Source organism: Zalophus californianus, chromosome 15 (genome assembly GCF_009762305.2).
Source record: "Zalophus californianus isolate mZalCal1 chromosome 15, mZalCal1.pri.v2, whole genome shotgun sequence".
Lineage (NCBI taxonomy): Eukaryota > Metazoa > Chordata > Mammalia > Carnivora > Otariidae > Zalophus > Zalophus californianus.
Window position 1 is genome coordinate 45374556 of NC_045609.1, and position 17770 is coordinate 45392325.

The window sequence follows — 17770 nt, forward strand, 5'->3', positions numbered from 1 at the left end:
CTAAGTAAGTTTGGAAAATGGATATGGAAATGTTGAAAAAGAAGTCTGATAGCCACAGGCAGGCTAGGGATTGATATCCTTGAGATGGAAACAGTGGGAGCAGAACAAGGCTATTTAATGTCAGTGAAGATCTGCTCGGGCTCATCTCCCAGGCAAGAGGTGGTGGGATACCATGCTGGGAGCAAGATCCATCCCAGCAGTGAGGTGGTGTTAGCTGACTGCCTGCCTCCAGTGATAGGAGACAGGCCACTGGGCTGTCACCTGCTCTGAAAGCCAATCTGCCTCTGACTGCCGCTCACCCAAGCCAGGATGCCAGGGTGATTCAGTTTCAGATATTTCACTTCCAGGCCAGATGACAGCGTGGCAAGGAGAGTTCCCTCTCTACCATCATACAGCGGAGCCTCAAGAGAACGTGTGAGAAGGCTTCCGGGTGCTGAGTTTACAATGCAGATTTCCCCACATCTCCTCCTTTCCAGGAATGTTCTATTTCTTTCATTTCATTTCATTTTACTTTATTTTATTATTGTTTTTTAAGTAGGCTCCACGCCGGGGTCCAACACAGGGCTTGAATTCACAACCCTGAGATCCAGAGTCAGATGCTTAAACAACTATGCCACCAAGGCATCCCAGGAATGTTCTACTTCTGATCACTTTGCCAATGGAAACTTAAGGAATACTGAACAAAGTAAATGACTTGCCCAAGATCACTCAGCTACTTCACAGGTGACTGTTTTTATCCATAGGTCACAGGCACGAAGCATATGCTACCCTGGGTCTTTAACATCACACCAAGTAGAGGAACCCTATTCTTTTGCTGTCCTTTCCAGCCCGAGGCCCAGGCCTGCCTGGAGGAGTAAGGATCTGTTTGAGACCTCAGGTCAGTAAGTTTAAAGGAAGAGATCATGTTGGAGTCAATGGTCTAGTACCTGCGGGAAGGTGTAACAAACCTGGGAGATCATGTATCTCTGAGCACTGAGGGTGGAGGGGTAGATGGGTGTTTACAAGGCCAAGCTTATTTACCAATCCAAGGCCAAAGCACCTTATCTTAACCAGGTGATGTACAATCTCTTCCCACCCTGTCCATTGGGTCCTCTGACAGCATCCAGGTGTTATCCAGAGGGGTGGTCTTCTGCTAGAAGCTGTTCCTTCTCCCTTCTCTGTGTCACTCATCTGGACCAGGGGATCCACAAGTGGCACTCAGGGCAGAGGAAATGCAGTAACTGGAATTTGTAAGAAATGCTTAGGAATAACCTGGGCTGGCATTTCCTCAGGTGACAACTCCAGGCTTTGGGTGGGTAGGAGGGCTCCTCAGTGAACCCCCGCCCCTCTGTATGCCCCCCCCAAGGCTGGCCCATAGTTTGGGCAGTTGGGCAGCTCTGAAGATTCCCTAGGCTGAGGGGCCTCTCCCAGGAGAATGGGAAAGAATTCTTTCCTTTGTGTGACTTGCTTCATTATGTATGAATGTTGCTGGCTCCCATGGTTGAAAAATGATCATTCCTTTATTGGGTTTTCCCAGCTTGAGGCAAAAGCTTTTGGAAGACCAGGCTGTGCCTGGGAGGATTTAGTGGATTAAAGAATACTGAAGTTGGGGAAATTGTGGGGACCTGGCTGTGTTCCAGGCCCACAATGCCGCCTCGGTCACCTCCATAGCCCCTCCCCAGCACACACGATTCCCGGGGCACGTGGAGTCAGACCTGCACAATTGGGACCCCAAATCCCGTGGGGGCACATGCTCCAATTTGCTCTCACCCTGCGAGGACAGGTGGCGAGGACATGACGTCCCCGTTCTAGAAAGGAGCAAGTCGATGGTTTGTATCATCACAGCTTATCCATGTGAAGGGTTTGGAACAGTGGTGCATGGCAGAGTGTCAGCGCTCCCAAAGTGACCTCGGGTACTATTATCATCGCTAGCAGCTGGGCTGGGCAAGGAATCCGACTTGATAATATTTTGGCAATAGCCCTGACAAACTATCGAATATGGACAGGGAAACTCACGCCAAGACTTTTGAAAAGCACCCGCTATGAGCCCCCCTGGGTCCTCCGCAGGCGCGGTAGCCGAGCGTGTTACACTCAGGCCTACCCGCCAAGAGACACCCAACCTCGCCGTGGTCAGGGCTACCCGAGGACACTCAGAACCCTAGCGGCCGCTTGGCGGTGGAACTGAGGGCGGGGCTCCAGCGCAGCAGGACGATAGCGTAGGAGGACCTGGGCGGGGCCTGGGCTTGGCTCCGCCCGAGCGCGGCCCCGCGGGCTCTCCACCTGCGACCTGGATTTCTCAGTGCCAGGCGGGGGAGGAAGGCAGTGCAGCCGGGGCCCTCAGCCTGGAGGGTGCAAATAAGGGTCTCTTCGTCGGGAAAACTTCTCCAAATCCTGGAATCGGTGCACAAAGCAGTCTTTTTAAAGCCAGTAGCCGGGGCTGTGTAATAATTTACCCGCGTTTGTCTTACGCACACCTGCCTCTCTTTTTTAGACGGACAAATGTTTACCCTGTTCCCGCCCAAGCCAAATGCCGGTTTGTTTATTAATCCCAGAGGTTTCAGCCGCCTTTCAATGAGACAGATCCCGGCCTAGAAGGAAGCTTCGAAACATTAACATTTCAAATGAAAGAGCTCCGGAGTTGTGGGGGTGGGGAGTGGAGCGGGGGCGGGTGCCTCCGGCAGCTTCTACCCGGGGCTCCACTTTGTCTGGGGGCTGGACCTGATATTTACAAGACAGAAGGCGCCGTTTGGGGCCGCCTTTGTTGTGCGGATGACCTCGCCAGCACTTCCAAGACTGATCGATGGCCCGGGGACCAAGCGGGACTGTCCGGCCGCGGCCCGGGGAGCGGATGTGGGGTGATGAGCAAAGGACAGTCCAGGAGCTGCAGCGGCCCAAGAGTGCGTGGGGGGCTGCCTTCCCCTGAGCGCACTGGCTCTGCTGTCCCGCGCTTAGCTCTCGAGCCGTTGGGGACCCGCTAGCGGCGGCAGGATTGGCCCTTCCACTCCCGCCTGGGCTTTGATCTCTTTATCTGAGATGTTTGAGTCCAAAAGGGCTTAGCCGGCACTGCGCCTGCCCCAATGGTGTGGACACCTGGCGCCTCCACGCCTCCCGCCCGCTGAGTCCATCGGGGTACGGCCTGTGAAGCTCCAGGAAGTAAGTGTGGGCGCGAACCCGCGGTCAGGAGCGGGCTCTGGGCGCCCAAGGCCGCCTGGTGGCGCGTCCCGAGCTGCAGTGCCCACCCAGCCACGCATCGCGCTACCCGGGCCTTTGCTGCCAGATGCACGATTTCCTGCACGTCTTTGCTGCGCTCACGTCTCGCGCTCACTTCTGCTTTGCTTCCTCCGTCTCGCTGAAGCTGATGTACCCAACAAACTTGAGGCTTCTGAACCCGGAACCCCTTCCCCGCCCCCAGATTCCTTGGCTACCCCAAACAGCACTCTACGATGAGGCAGTAATCGCACTTATAATTAGCTGTGCGCCCTTGGCTTCCCCAGGCCGTCGCTTCCCGCGGCCCATGGTCCAGGGTCGCGGGTGTTCCCTACAGAATGAATATTTAGAGTCTCCCAAACTCACCTGAGGCTGTGTGCATCCTCTCCTCTGGAATCACAGAGATACCTCCCGGAGGACCCCGGGATTGTGGAAAGGGAATTATGTGTCAGTTTTGGTAAAACGAGGGTAATTCATACCATTCCCCCTCCCCCTCCCAAAAGGGTTGTAGGAGGAAGCTGTGAGTTAGGGGCCACGCCACTTCGGGCTCTTTTGATAAACTGCAAGGTCTGATCCCAGGCAGCGTCTCAATTTTATCTCACTCTGCCCAGAAGCTGCAGTGGGTCTCCTGACTTTGCAGAGACTCCACAGTAGGGTTAACCTTTGAGAAAAAGATATGCTCTGTTAATTCTGTGCCCTGAAAAATGCACACGATCTCCCAGTTTTGCACCCGGTTTCAGGCTCCAGGCCATGAAATTTGTCCAGGCCCAGCTTCAAGAGTCCTGTTCCAGAAGCTTCCCAGGCTCCAGTTACCTGCTTATCCTTTCTTCTGCCAAGCTGGTTTACTTGTTATTCCCCAGCAGTTATCTGGGCTATGCCGCATTAGTGTTTTTGTTAGTGGTCAGCTGCTTACAGGAGTGCCTCCTATGAAGAACTTAAAGTTCTTTCCCCACACCCTCCACCCTCCACTGCAGCCAGGGGTCATCACCTCCCAACTGCTACAGCAACTGGTTGAACCTTCTGACCGGGGAGCCTGCTGCTCCAGATTTTGTCTTGGTTGGGTTTGTCTCAGTCCCCATGACTGAGGGCCTTGACTTAGCTCTTTTCTGTACTCTCTCCATCCTTTCAGTCCAGCTCACTCCCAGAGTTTATCAGGTTGCATAGGTGACTTTAGGACCCATTTGACGACTTCACCTCCAAAATAATCTCTCAAATGCTGCTTAAGTGCTACCAAGAATGGTATAAAAATGGTATAAATGGTATAAAAATCCCCGCCCCCCCGCAGAAGGCACACAGTAAATTCTTTTTTTAAAAAAGTTATTTATTTATTTTTAATAATCCCTACACCCAATGTGGAGCTCGAAGTCACCAAGAGTCTCATGCTCTTCCAACCGAACCAGCCAGGCTCCCTGGCACACAGAGTAAATTTTTTTTTTTAAAGATTTTATTTATTTATTTGACAGAGAGAGACAGTGAGAGCAGGAACACAAGCAGAGGGAGTGGGAGAGGGAGAAGCAGGCTTCCCGCTGAGCAGGGAGCCCGATGCGGGGCTTGATTCCAGGACCCTGGGATCATGACCTGAGCCAAAGGCAGACGCTTAACGACTGAGCCCCCAGGCGCCCCCAGAGTAAATTCTTAAGCATCAGAAACTTTGCGGGATTCTTTTGCCTAGAACAAGCAGCAGGGCTGGAGAACTATTTCAGGCATTCCGAATTGAGGGCTCTGCAAATATTCTGTGGGCTGCTCTGAGCTCAGTGCAGTAGAACCACCAGCAGGTGCTGATGGAGTTCTGCTGTTGGCCAGGCAGCAGGTTGGTCAGGGGTACCAAGAGCATGTCAGCCATGGCGTCTGCTCTCAAGCAGTACTTCCTGAGCTGCTCTCAAGGCTCCAAATTCGTTCCAGTCCTCCCCACTGCATTAGTTTCTCCTTCCTCTGTGAACTTTTAACTTTCTTCTCTTTGGGCACTTACTGCACTCTTATTTGTTTGTTTTATCAATGCCCACCAGAGCCTGAAGGAAGGCCACCAAACAAGTGATGGTCAGGACAGCCTCCAACTCTGACTCTCACAGGACAGCCAGGAAAGGGAAGGGATTCCAAGGTTGGGTGTGCCAATCTGGGGAGGTTGGCCCTGGGGACAGATTATTTTTTAAGATTTTATTTATTTGAGAGAGAGCACCTGCGTGTGCGGGACCTAGGAGCACAAGCAGGAGGAGCAGGCAGAGGGAGAGGGAGAAGCCCCTCTAACAGATTTTTTTATTTGGGTCTTTTTTTTTTTTTTGTAGTGTAGTAGGATATAAAAATTACACCTAGCTCTCAGATCTTGGTTTCAAATACCATTCTGCAATAAAAGGAACGAGGGACCCTTGGAGAAATGGGTGATTCTAAGACTGGGACAAGAAATGTGCAAGATAATGTAACCCAACCAACATGAGTTTGCCTCGTGGTGAGTCAGAAACTGCACCAGGTTGAGTTGTCACACCAAAAAACCCTTTTATTTGCAGCACATAAGATCACATGGGGTGCCTGGGTGGCCCAGTTGTTAAGCGTCTGCCTTCGGCTCAGGTCATGATCCCAGGGTCCTGGGATTGAGCCCCGCATCGGGCTCCCTGCTCCGTGGGAAGCCTGCTTCTCCCTCTCCCACTCCCCCTGCTTGTGTTCCCTCTCCCGCTGTGTCTCTCTCTGTCAAATAAATAAAATCTTAAGAAAAAGAAGATCACAGGGAATGACTTCCAAGGCGGTGACTTCCCAAGCAAGGGTGAGTGGATTCCTTTTATTTAGGGTTAGGATGAATATTTAGATAGGGAAGACTTGTCATCTCACGTAGAGACAGACATAAGGTTGTGCATGCGTCTTAAGGAAACATGCTCCTACACACAGTGTATGTTATGCAAATGAGGCTTGTGCTCCTCCTTGGGCGGAGATTTTAGTATTATAATGAGGTAAAGGTAGTTGTCGGTCATTCTGCAGGTCATTCCATGGTCCATCGGCACAAGTGTGATTCAGGGGTTAAGTTCAAATTGGTCTGGGTTGGCTAGGGGTCTTGTCAAGGCAGTTGCTGTGGATAAGAGGGGCAGTTTCGCTTTCCATTTGCCTGAGTTAAGAGGTAAGCTAGAAAGAAGAGTTTAAGAAAAGATGTGAGACACAGGTCAGTGAATACAAGCAGGTGGGCAGTAAAAGGTCTTGGGGTCTAGCTGGTGACAATAAGCCTGGAGCATCTCGTAGTGCCAGAAAGTTAAGGAAGTACTGAAAAACAAACCCCACAATGCTGGGGGTGTCAAAGGCACAGAGAAGCCAACTGAAAGAGCTCCTAATGGCTAAAACTGGAGCAATCTGAGCAATAAGAGTAGTATTGGATTATAACCCCAAATATAAAGTAAATATCCATGAATCATACTGATATAAGTGATTGAAAAAATAAATAAATGGGAAAGAAGAAACAAATTTCCTATGCAGAAGAATGCCAAATAATGTATGTTGCTGGTGTGAATTAACTAAATCTTGCAAATTCTTTTGCATATGAGGCTGCTCCTGGGTTTTATGTTGTAATCTGACCTTTGGACATCCTGTGTTTTAGCTCTAATTCAGTATGTAGTTTTCAGTCTTGGCTGCAAGTTAGAATCTCTTTGGGAGCTGCTAAGACCCAAATTAAATTGGACCCCAGACCAATTAGGTCAAAATTTCTGGGCATGCAATCCAGAGATCCAGTGAGCCTGAAGATTCCCTAGGTGATTACAGAGGGCAGCTAAGGTTGAGGGCCACAGTTCCAGTAGTAGGCCCAGAGCCACCACCAGTGGGATTGGCTTCCTTTTTTGCAGGAGACTGGCTCCAGAGTCTCTAAGGGGTCTTCAAGCACAAGCTGACTCCTCAGACACATGAGGATGACTGTGGTTAGGAGTACTGTAAACCGGGCGCCTGGGTGGCTCAGTTGGTTAAGCGACTGCCTTTGGCTCAAGTCATGATCCTGGAGTCCTGGGATCAAGTCCCGCATCGGGCTCCCTGCTCAGGAGGGAGCCTGCTTCTCCCTCTGACCCTTCCCCCTCTCATGCTCTCTCTCTATCATTCTTTCTCTCAATAAATAAATAAAAATCTTAAAAAAAAAAAAAGGAGTACTGTAAACCTCACTGAACTTGTGAGAAGCCTATTCTTCCCTTATCACTGCCCTAACTTTCACCTAAGAAATGGTGAGGTTGTGGTGCCCAGGTGGCTCAGTTGGTTGGTTAAGTGACCAACTCTTGGTTTCGGCTTGGGTCGTGATCTCATGGGTAGTGAGATCAAGCCCAGCATTGGGCTCACACTCAGTGCGGTCTCTGCTTGAAGATTCCCTCCCTCTGCCCCTTCCCCAACTCTTATGCTTGCATGTGTGCGCATGCACTCTCTTGTGCTCTTTCTCAAATAAATAAATAAATGAATAAATGAATGAATGAATAAATAAATAAGTCTTTTTTTTAAAAATGGTGAGGCTAGGGCGCCTGGGTGGCTCAGTCGGTTGGGCGTTGGCCTTCTGCTTGGGTTGTGGTCCTGGGGTCCTGGGATTGAGTCCCTCATCGGGCTCGTTGCTCAGCGGGGAGCCTGCTTCTCCCTCTCCCTCTGCCACTCCCCCTGCTTGTACTCTCTCTCTGGCAAATAAGTAAATAAAATCTTTAAAAGATATTAATCCAACTGATACCATAATTTATTAAAGTACTGCTCAAACTTTGAGTCTGATTTTTGGCTCCCTCAGCCCTGTGGCTACAAGAGGTTAGCGATTCTTTTAGCATAATTATAGAAAGTCCCTGGGCTGTGCCTTAGATTAAGAATTTATAGCATTTCTGGGCCTGCAGAGCAACATGCCTAAGTTTTATTGTGACTACTGCGACACGTACCTGACCCATGACTCTCCATCTGTGAGGAAGACACACTGCAGTGGTAGGAAACACAAAGAGAATGTGAAAGAGTACTATCAGAAATGGATGGAAGAGCAGGCTCAGAGCCTGATCGACAAAACAACCAATGCATTTCAACAAGGAAAGATCCCTCCTACTCCATTCTCTGCTCCTCCTCCTGCAGGGGCAATGATCCCACCTCCCCCCAGTCTCCCCGGTCCTCCTCGCCCTGGTATGATGCCAGCGCCCCATATGGGGGGCCCTCCCATGATGCCAATGATGGGCCCTCCTCCTCCTGGGATGATGCCAGTGGGACCTGCTCCTGGAATGAGGCCACCTATGGGAGGCCACATGCCAATGATGCCTGGGCCCCCAGTGATGAGACCTCCTGCCCGTCCCATGATGGTGCCCACTTTGCCAGGAATGACTCGACCGGACAGATAAGAAGAGATAGGAACCTCCTTATGTTCATTTTATATTACTTGTTTACTTCACCAGGAGATCATGGTGTTGTGACTCTGGGTGTTTTCTCACAGCAGGACAAGGAAGACTTGCTCCCCCTTCCTATCAAAGAGAGAATAGTTTTTGCTGGGGAGTAGTGGGACAAAAAAAAAAAAAAAAGCAATTTTCATTTGTATTGTGAAATGTGAAAATAAAATTGTCAACTGTTTTAGTTAAAAAAAGAAAGAATTCATAGCATTTCCTTCTTTCTCTTTCTTTCTTTTTAACCTTGAAACAACCTCATACTTCCTTCTTCTCCCCACCCCAGAACCATTTGAGAGTAAGTTGCTGACATGATCATCCTATAATACTAAAGGGCAGGGGGCACCTGGGTGGCTCATTTACTTGAGCGGTTGAGCGTCTGCCTTTGACTTAGGATCCTGGGATCAAGTCCCACATTGGGCTCTCTGCTGGGCAGGGAGCCTGCTTTTCTCTCTCCCTCTGCCGCTGCTCTGTCTACTTGCGTGCTCTCTCTCTCTGTGTCAAATAAATAAAATCTTAAAAAAAAATAAATAAAGTGCAGGCCTTCTCAATTGGGGTTCCTCAAGCGAATGACAGAAGAGAAGAAAATGATTTGAGGGACTATTTATTCCAATTCTCCCATGGATGGTACATAATTAGCAGCATTATGCTAAGGAGAGAGTTAATTCTTATTATATTTGGGGTGCCTTCAGATATTAGGGCTTACTTCTCTGATAGAACAGTAAGTGTGTATTTCCTACAAAGAATCAACCTACATTAGAATCAGGAAATTAGCATTACTACCATCTAATCCTCAGATCCCATTCAAGTTTTGCCAAATGTCTTTAGAACATTACGATCCATTTCACACTGGCAATTTGCTTTTAGTTTTCATGTCTTTTTAATGCCCTTCACTCTGGAACAATTCTTCAGTGTTTCCTTAACTTTCATATCCTTGATACTTTGGAAGATCACAGTCCAGTTATTCTGTAGCCCCCAATTTTGGTTTGTCTGCTGTTTCCTCATGACGAGATGCAGGTTATCACAGAAGTGATACCGTGCATTTCTATTTGCATCCAATCAGGTGGTATATGATTTTGATTTGTCACATTACCGGTGATGTTCATTTTGACTGCTTCATGGTGCCTGTTTCTCCACTGTAAGGCACTGTTTTCCCTTTGAAATTATTAAGTATTTGGTGGATACTTTGAAACCCTGTAAATACCTCATTCCTCATCAATTTATTCATTTATTAATACTAGTACAAACTCATGCTTTCCTATTTTATTTCAATGGGATATATTTTCTTTTTTAAAAGATTTTATTTACTTATTTGACAGAGAGAAAGACAGTGAGAGCAGGAACACAAGCAGGGGGAGTGGGAGAGGGAGAAGCAGGCTCCCCACTGAGCAGGGAGCCCAATGCAGGGCTCGATCCCAGGACCCTGGGATCATGACCTGAGCCGAAGGCATACACTTAACGACTGAGCCACCCAGGTGCCCTGGGATATATTTTCTTAATGTCATTTTTTAAAATTTTGGCTGGCTCAAATTGTCCCAGATTTGGTCAGTGGGAACTCCTTCATGCTGACTCACGTTCCAAACATTCCTGAGCAAGTCCTCGCTTTCTGGTTTAAAAAGGTGTTCTGGGCTCATCTTGTATGTTCCCTGCTCTAAGTCTGGAATCTGCCATTTCTCTAAAGAACATTGGTTCCTTTTAGAAGAAATGGTATTCCTTGGTGCTATGTGTGCTCATTGCTATTAGGATTCTGCTCTTCCAGGCCCCCTGGACAATAGGAAACACACACACACACACACCCTGTCTATTTAACCACCTTTTCATCTTGAAATCCACGAGTTCACACTCATACCTACAGTTCCCAAACCAACATCACAGGATTTATGTTATTTTTCTCTCTTTCCATATTTGTAACTCACTCTTCTGGCTCTAATTATCCTTAATATATTTACTTATGTGATCAATCCCCTGTATGCAAACCATCTTCCAGCACTACTCCCACCCCCACACAAGCACAGAAGCTTTCCTCAAACACACTTGGGCTCTAACTCCCCAGCCAGTCTGTCTCTCCCACATGGATGCCTTCTTCATCCTGCTCAGGCTCTGCAAACCCATGCCACACTTCCCCTCTATGTATATGCCCTCCTCACCCTGCTCGGGGTCTGAGACACCCCCATCCCCAACCAGGCTGCTCCTCCATGTCTTCTGTAGTGGTTTAAAAATATATCTGCAAATTCCTTGATACTCTTCCCTTCAAAAGGTGTCACCTAATTCCCCTCTCCTTGATGATGGGTTGGATTTAGTGACTCACTTCTAATGAATAAAATATGATAGAAATGATGCCATAGGACTTTCTAAGCTAGTTTATCAGGAAAAGATAACTTCTTCCTGGCTCACTCTCCAGGATCACTGGCTCTCAGGGAAGCTGGTTGCCATGTTATAAGGACACTCAACAGTCCTGTGGACAGAGTCATGTGTGGCTAGGCCCACAGAGAAAGAAATCAACTTGTTAGCACTGACTTCTCAGGCATGAAGCGAGCTACTGTAGAAGCTGATCCTCCAGCTTCAGCCAAGACTTCAGATTATTTCAGCCCTAAGCCATCAAGTCCACCAGGCTAGGCCTGAGACATCACAGAACAGAGACAAGCTTGCTATGCTCTGAATTCTCAACTCACAGAAACTGTGAGATAGTAAAAGATTATTGTTATACCCCACGAGGTTTGGGCGTAATTTCTAACACAGCAAGAGATAACTAATACACTTTCATTACCCTGCTCAGGTTGTGACGCCCTCACTGAGCTACCCCTCTGCAGTGCTGTCCTTCTCACCCTCTGCGGGCTCTGACGCCTACCCGAGGCCAACGTCCTATGTAAATGCCCTCCTGGGGCAGCGCAGGTTCTGACTTACTGGGCCAGGCCATACTCCCCTGCACAAACGTTCTCCGAACCCAATTCGGTCACCAATACCCCACTCTGCCTCCAGTGCTCCTTCCGCTCCAGGGACCAATGCCTTCCTTGCTCTGTCCTGCTTAGTGCCTTTAGGATTGAACTTTGCAGGAACGTAAAGGAAGAGATGAGAAGAGAAGAGTAAAAATAAACAGAAGTGGAAGAGGAATAAGAAACTAGGACCTTGTGTTTCTCAATCTCCTTCCTTAAAGTGCCCAGAGTTCAAAGCAATGGCCTCACCCATAGTCCCTGAACTCCTTGTTTCCTCTATGATGTTTTCGCATGGCAGCCACTAGGACCCCCAGAGCCTTGCCTCAATGGGTGTTTCATTCCAGGCAACCTAAACAATAGTTAAATAGTTTATTTTGTCACCACATGCCATAACCTGCAAGTTCTCATCCCTAAATAATGACAGTTTGTTATCTATTGGTGCATAGCAAATTACTCTACAACTTAGGATATTGAAACAACACATACTTATTATCTCACAGTGTCTGTGAGTCAGGGTCTGGGCACAGTGTACCTGCATCTTCTATGTCAGGGTCTCTCCCAAGGTGGCAATCAAGGTATCAGTCAAAGCTGTGGTCTTATCTGAAGGTTGACTCAGGAGGGATCCATGTTCAAGCTCACTCACGTGGCTGTTGACGGGATTCAGTTCCTTATTAACTGTGGATCAGTTCCTTGCCATTTGGACCTCTCTAACATGTCAACCAGCTTCATTAAAGCCTGCAAAAATAGAAGGTCATAGGGCGAGATGGAGGTCACAGTCTTTTGTAACTTAATCATCCCATCACTATTCACCTATTTGTTAGAAGCAAGTCACCAGATCCAGAGCACACAATAGTATAAACAGCGGGAGGGGAGGAGCTTTGGGAACCATCTTAAAGGCTGCCTGTAACAGTTATCTTCAACCCTGTCCTGTCCAGGGAAGATGATCATTTCCCCTAACTTAAGCAAAAATTATCTCTAGAAAATTAGGTTTAGAGTTCTACAAAGTTCTTGATATTCTCAAAACCACTCCTAGGCATGTAGTGAACATTTCATGGGGTTTTGAATGAGTGAGTGAGAGAACGAATGAACTAACAAACTATCCTACTGTGGGTGGGTGTTATTTGGTGGCATATTCAGCTTGGGAAAACTCATAAAAACCGCGGCTTAATATTATGAAGCCATTGTTTAAAACGCATCCGGGATATCTATATTTACTCATTTGGAAAGTTGTCAACAATATATTATCAAGTGAAAAGAGCAGATTCTAGAACGTGAACCTGTTCTGAACAAAAATTCAGGTACATTTAATTCCAAGATGTTATCAACTTTTCAAGTATCCAGGAACAAAATCCAGGACAAGATCATCATGCAATAAAAATTGGAAATTCAGAGCTATTTATTTGTGAAATTTGGAGATTTTTATTTTATTTTATTTTATTTTATTATTTTTTTTTAAGTAGGCTCCACACCCAACGTGGGGCTTGAACTCATGACCCTGAGATCAAGAGTTGCATCCTCCACCAACTGAGTGAGCCAGGCACCCCAAATTTGGAGATTTTTAAAGAAAATTAAAGGAGAGTAGTCTCCCAGAATACATTGGACACCCCAAAGAGAATCAATATTGAGGGCTCTGTCACTTCTACGCAGAAGGGACTTCATCAATTTTCTACTGCTGTGTCACACATTATCTCAAAACCTAGTGACTTAAAACAATGGCAACCATTTTATTATTATTCTCTCTCTTGTTTCCCATTGACTGGCCTCAGACAGGCAGTTCTCAATGGCATCTTTCATGTAGTTGTCATCAAACCATGGCTGGGGCCTGAGTCTTTCTCATGGCTGGGACCTCAGCTAGGGCTCACCTGTACATGGCCTCCCCGTGTTGTCTGGGTTTCCTCCCAGCATGGCAGTCTGGATTTCATGAATTAATGTCCCAAGAGGAGAGAGGCAGGCAGAAACTGATCTGCATTTATGACCCAGCCTCAGAAGTCAGGGCACATCACTTCTGTATTCTGCTGGTTAGAAACAAATTACTAGGGATAGCCCATATTCAAGGAAGGGGAATTAGACACCACCCCTGATGGAGAGAATCTCCAAGAATTTGTGGGCATATTTTAAAAACCGCCACAGGAGTCATGAAGGAGACTGCTCTGGGCTCTGCAAGCAAAGGCTTCCCGGGCAAATACAATGACTGCTGAATAAGGAGCAGGGCACAGGCCAACTTCGGGAGAGACAGAAGTGGGAATGGGCCCTGGACATACAGTGGTCTAGGGCACAGAGCAGAAGAGTCTGTTCCTTATGCCCAGTGCTGGACCCATTCCTGGCTGTCCAATGTGCCCACTGCTCGTCTGGCCCTTCCTGAGCAGTGCAGTCTGACCCAGCAAAGGATGCAGACAGACCTGTTTCCCCGCCCAGTTAATGCTGCTTACTGCCTCTCAAATTTGGACGAGTTACCCCAATCTCGTTAGGCATTGGTATATTAGTATTGGTATATTAGTCAGGATCCTGGCAGAAAACGGATGACACACTCAATGGGGGTAATTTGAGGAGAGTTTAATACAAAGACTATTTACAAAGGTGTGAATAAGGTGTAGAGTAACCCTGGGGGATTGTGCCGTACTCCAAGACTGGGGACAAGGGACTAGGAACAATTGAGCTGTCTGTCACCTCCCCGGGGCCGAAGGACAAAACCTGGAGACAGAGAGGCTGTGTGGAGGGCTACCGTACAGGTGGCGGAACCGTGGGTGGCCGGACAAAGCCAGCCAGTGGGGGCTCTGCGGTGGGAACTGGGGAACAAACATCTCAAATGCTCTCTCTTCCGAGTGCCGCCTCCTGCCAGAGCTTCTCACTGGCGAAACCCAAGGGGAAGCCAGAGCAGAAGTGAGCTGGCTAATTCTGTCTCGACAGCTCAGCCCCTGGGGGCTCGCGGTGGTGGGAGAGGGGTGGAAAGCTGATCTGGAGGGGCAAACAGAAGACGCCAGGCACAGAGATCAAATGGGAAAATAAATGAAGACTGCCTGGCCCAGAAGACGCTCGGTAGGCCTGAATTCCAACGCTCTGTTCAAAAGACGTAGAAAAGGTGGTGCTTCCAACTCACGGAGCTTTACTTGGCGTAAAAATGCACATGAGTGTGTCCTAACACAACACATTTAAATGAATGTTCGTCGTTTCCCCACGGGAAGTGAGAAAGCGCACGTAGCCTACTTGGGAGGCATAGCACAGACTCTAGCGGCATCTAGTGGTGGTTTAATGCATGGAAAAAATGTGAGGCTTGGGGATGTCCCCAGCGCGCCAACTGTTAGAAACCTCAGTAATGGTCTCCATCCAAATTGCTCGAATCATCTAGACCTCCTGGAATTTGGCCATCACAGTTTTAACCACACCTTTCTTGGAACCCATCTAAAGATATAACCAGGCAGAAAGCGCCGGCAGAAGATTCAGAATAAATTTCGTAATCATAGTGAGATGTGCTGCCTGACAAAAATGAAAACTGATGGAGAAGAGATAACTCCACTCCCATGGTCATTGCACAAGAGCCGAGCTACAGCAACAAACTAAGCATCCCTGAATGGAAGAATGGTTAAGGAAGATGTGCTATATCATATGGTGGCATATTTTTCTGACATGAGAAAGAAGGAAACCCTGCCATTTGTGACAATATAGATGGACCTCAGTGACAGCATGCCAAATGAAATAAGTCAGAGAAAGACAAATATTGTATATATCTCTTATGTGTGGAATCTAAAAAAACAAAAAACGGGCACCCGGGTGGCTCAGTCATTAAGTGTCTGCCTTGGGCTTAGGTCATGGTCCCAGGGTCCTGGGATCAAGCCCCGCATCGGGCTCCCTGCTCTGCAGGAAGCCTGCTTCTCCCTCTCCCACTCTCCCTGCTTCTGTTCCCTCTCTCACTGTGTCTCTCTCTGTCAAATAAATAAATAAAATCTTCAAAAATAAATAAATAAGGGCGCCTGGGTGGCTCAGATGGTTAAGCATCTGCCTTCAGCTCAGGTTATGATCCCAGGGTCCTGGGATCGAGTCCCGCATCGGGCTCCCTGCTCCTTGGGAGCCAGCTTCTCCCTCTGCTTCTCTCTCTCTCTCTCTCTCCCTCTGTCTCTCATGAATAAATAAATAAAATCTTTAAAAAAATAAAAATAAATAAACAAAAAACAAACTCAAAAAGACAGGGACTGAGGATGGGGAATGGGAAAGATGTTGCTTAAGAGTACATGCTGGAGACTAGTAGATAAATGTGTCCTGGAGGTCTAATACACAGTGCAGTGATTAGAGACAACAAAACTGTATTATGTATTATAAACATTAAACTCGCTAAGAGCTTAGATCTTAATTGTTCTCACCACTAGAAGAAATGATCATTTTGTGACATGACTGAGATATTAGCTAACACTACAATGGCAGTCATATTGCAACATAAATGCATCAAATCAATATGTTGTACACCTTAAACTTATACCATGTTATATGTCTATTATATCTCAATAAAAAAATGAGAATTGATATTTGGCCGTCACTCATTAGCCAACCTCAATGAAGTGTCTGGTTCACTTTTGTCTCTCTCTCTTTAAAGTAGCTTCTATGCTCAATGTTGGGCTTGAACTCAAGATCCTGAGATCAAGAGTCACACACTCTATTGGCTGAGACAGCCAGGCACGCTGTGTCATTCCCCCCTTTTTGATTAAAGATACAATATAAGGACATGAATGATGTTTTTAAAAAAGAAAATCACCTCTAGTCCTACACCTTAACACAGTACCTTTTTCAATAATGTGTTTTCTGGTCTTTGTGTAACTTCATATTATCATATAGCTACAGACCACTTTCTTCCCTTAAGTGTTTTTCAGTGGTTCAGTGGTTCAACAAAGACTTCGTGATTATCATTCTTTAACTACTGCATCATAGCCATCGAGAGGATGTGCTGAAATTTACTTGGCATTCCTCTATTGTACATTTATGTCATTCTAGATTGTTTTTGCTTTTGCTTTTATAAGAAAATGTTGTCATGGGCATTTTTATACATCAGAGTTGGTCCTATTTGAGGCTTAGTTTCCCAAAGTTCCTGAAGCAAGATTCCAGGGAGTGGACCTGAAGATGAGATACACGGCATCAACACCAAAGATTTCGTATCTAAGCTAAGTCCTGGAATGTTTGGGAGACGTTCTGCTTTGTTAAAACAAATGTGCTTGGGCCTCAGAAGGACCAGGATGTGGAGTAAAAAGCTCAAATCAGACAGGCTTGGATATGCGTCCCTTGCTTAGTGAGGTTATGCATTAAAAAGTAATTATACCTCAATGAGATACCACTTCATACTCTTTTGGATGACTATTATTTAAAAAATGAAAATGTTGGGGTGCCTGGGTGGGTCAGATGGTTAAGTGTCTGCCTTCAGCTCAAGTCCTGATCCCGGGGTCCTGGAATTGAGCCCCACATCGGGCTCCCTGCTCTGTGAGGAGCCCGCTTCTCCCTCTCCCAGTCCCCCTGCTTGTGTTTCTACTCTCGCTATCTCTCTCTCTGTCAAATAAATAAATAAAATCTTTAAAAAAGAGAGAGAAAATGTTGGTGGGGATGTGGAAAATTTGGAACCTTTGTACATTGCTGGTAGGGAAACATAAAGATGTAATTGCTGTGGAAAACAGTATGGTGGTTCCTCAAAACATTAAATATAGAATTACCATCTGATCCAGCAATCCCATTTCTGGGCATGTACCCAAAAGAACAGAAAGCAGGAACTCGAACAGATATCCTACACCAAAATTCATAGCAGCATTTTCACAGCAGCCAAAAGGTAGACCCCACCCAAGTGTCTATCAACAGATGAATGGAAAAACAAGTTGTGATACACTTTTACCATGAAATATTATTCAGCCTTAAAAAGGAGATTCTAATACACGCTACAATATAGATGAACCTTGAAAACATTACGCTGAGTGAAATAAGCCAGATAAAAAAAACCCCACATAAATATTGTATGATTCCACTTATGTGAGGTATGTAGAACAGGCAAAATTACAGAGACAGAAAATAGAATGGAGTGCCAGCGTTGGAGGGAAGAACGTGAAGATATTATGCAACGGGCGTGGGGTTTCTGTTTGGAATGATGAGGAAGTTCTGGACACGGATAGTGGCAATGGCTGAGCAACATTGTGAAGTACTTAACGCCACTGAAATATACACTTAACAATGGTTAAAATGATAAAGATTTGTATGATGTATATTTTACCACAATACAAAAGATATATAGATCCAAATGAAAGAAAAAAGTAGTTATAAATCCCTTTATTGAAGTTTTAT

The 17770-nt window shown here is 46.7% G+C and overlaps 1 protein-coding gene across 1 annotated transcript; it reads left to right on the top strand.

The window, feature by feature from the left end:
- Positions 1 to 8012: 8012 nt before the first annotated feature.
- LOC113923902 (U1 small nuclear ribonucleoprotein C-like) lies at positions 8013 to 8492 on the top strand. The gene has a single exon (XM_035724362.1). It carries the CDS (start codon positions 8013 to 8015, stop codon positions 8490 to 8492), a length of 480 nt encoding a protein of 159 aa, XP_035580255.1.
- Positions 8493 to 17770: the final 9278 nt, after the last annotated feature.